This window comes from Littorina saxatilis, unplaced genomic scaffold (assembly GCF_037325665.1).
Source record: "Littorina saxatilis isolate snail1 unplaced genomic scaffold, US_GU_Lsax_2.0 scaffold_1592, whole genome shotgun sequence".
Classification (NCBI taxonomy): Eukaryota; Metazoa; Mollusca; class Gastropoda; order Littorinimorpha; family Littorinidae; genus Littorina; species Littorina saxatilis.
The window spans coordinates 20,413-24,352 of NW_027129673.1; the positions used below are offsets into that span (position 1 = coordinate 20,413).

At 41.1% G+C, this 3,940-nt stretch overlaps 1 protein-coding gene across 1 annotated transcript; it reads right to left on the reverse strand.

Annotated features, from left to right (window-relative positions):
- Positions 1–2,121: 2,121 nt before the first annotated feature.
- LOC138957896 (uncharacterized) lies at positions 2,122–3,725 on the reverse strand (the record flags this gene model as incomplete). Its single annotated transcript, XM_070328932.1, is given in 3 exon segments — positions 2,122–2,289; positions 2,895–2,941; positions 3,555–3,725. Coding segments are annotated over 3 exon segments (272 nt in total), but the record flags the coding sequence as incomplete, so codon positions are not given.
- Positions 3,726–3,940: the final 215 nt, after the last annotated feature.

A 3,940-nucleotide genomic window follows, 5' to 3' on the forward strand; every position in this document is an offset into this window, starting at 1 on the left:
GTCTCTTTTACGTACGTTGTTTGTGTAACCGAGTGCCGTAACACTACGATCACCTCGGGAGGCGAAGTGCAATCAAACAGGATTGAAAATGTTAGGGCTAATTTCTTAGCCCTATAAAAACTGTTATGCAAACCCGAAGGTTTCCATGAACATACAGACAATCGGAAACCACCAGACCCCATCACAAACAGAATTCCACAATCCAGAGGTGTTGACTTAAAGACCAACAACTCGGGTGCAGAGTCTGCTGTGAAAGGAGCGGTAGCCTCCCCTGTCACAATCGCCCCCGTTTGAATGAACTCCGTCCCGAAGTTCCGAACCGGGGGACCACTGTCCATCCCAAGTTCGCAGAATGGGAACAGCACGAAAATGTTCAGTGGTCATATTATGCCATCACCTGAACATATCATGCCGAGTCCCATCCCTGCTCGCAAGCACCAGATGTAACCGAGTGCCGTAACACTACGATCACCTCGGGAGGCGAAGTGCAATCAAACAGGATTGAAAATGTTAGGGCTATTTTCTTAGCCCTATAAAAACTGTTATGCAAACCCGAAGTTTTCCATGAACATACAGACAATCGGAAACCACCAGACCCCATCACAAACAGAATTCCACAATCCAGAGGTGTTGACTTAAAGGCCAACAACTCGGGTGCAGAGTCTGCTGTGAAAGGAGCGGTAGCCTCCCCTGTCACATTTGTTATAGTTCAAGTCTTTGCTGTTTGCTGAAGAAGAAGAAACAAGTCGCGTAAGGCAAAAATACAACATTTAGTCAAGTAGCTGTCGAACTCACAGAATGAAACTGAACGCAATGCAATTTTTCAGCAAGACCGTATACTCGTAGCATCGTCAGTCCACCGCTCGTGGTAAAGGCAGTGAAATTGACAAGAAGAGCGGGGTAGTAGTTGCGCTAAGAAGGATAGCACGCTTTTCTGTACCTCTCTTCGTTTTAACTTTCTGAGCGTGTTTTTAATCAAAACATATCATATCTATATGTTTTTGGAATCAGGAACCGACAAGGAATAAGATGAAAGTGTTTTTAAATCGATTTCGAAAATTTAATTTTGATCATAATTTTTATATTTTTAATTTTCAGAGCTTGTTTTTAATCCAAATATAACATATTTATATGTTTTTGGAATCAGAACATGATGAAGAATAAGATGAACGTAAATTTGAATCGTTTTATAATTTTTTTTAATTTTTTTATACAATTTTCAGATTTTTAATGACCAAAGTCATTCATTAATTTTTAAGCCACCAAGCTGAAATGCAATACCGAAGTCCGGCCTTTGTCGAAGAATGCTTGGCCAAAATTTCAATCAATTTGATTGAAAAATGAGGGTGTGACAGTGCCGCCTCAACTTTTACAAAAAGCCGGATATGACGTCATCAAAGGTATTTATCGAAAAAAAGAAAAAAACATCCGGGGATATCATTCCCAGGAACTCTCATGTAAAATTTCATAAAGATCGGTCCAGTAGTTTGGTCTGAATCGCTCTACACACACACACGCACAGACAGACAGACACACACACACACACACACACACACACACACACACACACACACACACACACACACACACACAGACACACACATACACCACGACCCTCGTCTCGATTCCCCCTTTATGTTAAAACATTTAGTCAAAACTTGACTAAATGCGCGTCATTCAAATAGTCCCTATTCTTTTACTTTATTCTTAGTCTCCGACTCGTCGGCATTATACTTGTCTCGTCTAAATATCGGACCCTATTGCTACGATGAAAACACTATATAGCGTTTATATAGCTATTCTGACATTACATTCTGTGTTAAAATCATGTTTTTGTCAGCAACAAGGACCAAAATGGTCCATGTCGTTGAGAGAGGGAGAGGGAGAGGGAGAGGGAGAGAGAAAGGAAGAAAACCGGGAAAGAGAGGGGGTATGCGAGATAGTCACACCCACACACACACACACACACACACACACACACACACACACAAACTCACACACACACATACACACACACTCACACACACACACACACACACACACACACACACACACACACACACACACACACACACACACACCACACCAGCTGAAAACACATGTCCACACCAACATCGGCAATTAACACAGAAAGCATCACTTTATTGTTCTTCAGATCAACACAAATATTCAGCAATCAGGCATCAAGTATGGTCACAACAGCTTTCACGAGTAAAAACGTAATATACATGTCGTTCATTTTCCAACGTCCGGGCTGTTGGAGTAAAGAGTTTTGGCTTCTTGCGTCATCTGCAAAGACACACACACACACACACACACACACACACACACACACACACACACATACACACACACACACACACACACACACACACACACGCAAGCACGCACGCACAAGAACACGACAAAACTTGTTTTTTGTGGCCTTAAAAACAAAAATACCTTGACATTTCATGCACCCGAAAGGCTTTTCCATAAGTAAAAGCACACCTGGAGACTCCATCTCTCTCAAAGCAAATGACATTTTACAAACAGAATTCATATGTAAATTAGTTAATCATAGATAAGAGACAGAGAGAGAGAGAGAGAGAGAGAGAGAGAGAGAGAGAGAGAGAGAGAGAGAGAGAGAGAGAGAGAGAGAGAGAGAGAGAGAGAGAGAGAGAGAGAGAGAGAGAGAGAGAGAGAGAGAGAGAGAGAGAGAGAGAGAGAGAGAGAGAGAGAGAGAGAGAGATGGTAGAGGGAATAAAGTATACGAGAGAATTAAGTAGGTTGGGATAGAAAGGGGTGGAAAGGGGGGAGGGGGGGAGGGGTGTTGGGGTGTCAGAGTGACAGAGTCAAAAGAAGATTGAGAGAGAGAGTTTGTGTACAATTTACTAAGAGAAAGGTATGTTTACCATTTCGGCTCCCTTTGTAAATTCCTCAGCAGCAACCTTTCCGTTACCTGTGAAGCAAAATAGAGATAAATATTCATTGAATAAATGTTAAAATGAATTAAGTGTTTTACGCTGAACAAGTAAAGATATGTTTGCTAATCTTCTGGAAACAATAACACAACATTAGACATAATTTTGTTTACTTGAAAGTTGTTGATTATGTTCTTTCTCTCTGTATCTTTCTCTCGTTTCAAGTTGATCAGATTCTGTTTGTCTGTCCGTTCGATCGTCCGTCCGTTTGTCCGTGTGTCAGTCTGTTTGTCTGTCTGTGTGTCTGTGTGTCTGTCTATCTGTCTGACTCTCTCTTTCTCTCCCTGTCTCTATCTCTCTCTCTCAACTAACTGTTGATTTAATTAATTACCAAACTTTTAGTGCGTTTTTTGAGCAAATCGTGCCGTGTGTAGGTAGATTTAGGTGAGGTAGATTCCACAGATTCTTCATATTCATCAAACTCACCAGAAACTCCCACAACCGGTCAGCTCAGTGGTATCCCTTTGACCACTAAAGCAGACAATACAATACAATGCAATGCAATACAATACAATACAATACAATACAATACAATACAATACAATACAATACAATACAATACAATACAATACAGTACAATACAATACTCACTGTTGGCATCCAGCTTCCCGAAGAAGGTGAAGGCGTCATCAGCGCAGACGACTTTGTCGTCCTTGACCCCGCTGATGCTATCGTAGTAGGCGAACTGCACCTTGAATTCGTCGGCCGCGGCTTGGATCGCGTCTCCTCTCGTATATTCCTTGAAGTTAACGGTCCCATCACCTAATTAGTACAAAAGAAGAAGGGTTAACGTTTACTTGAATCTAATTTAGGTCAAAAATAAAGTTAAATGAGAAAGAATAAAGTGCAAATCAATAAATCAAATCTGAAAGGGTGTCATTTAGATTTCTGCCCCTGTCTCTCATCTGTCTTCCTTTGTCTTGTCTCCCATTCAAGCAAACAATATACATGAATATTTAAAGGAAACGAAAAGAAGG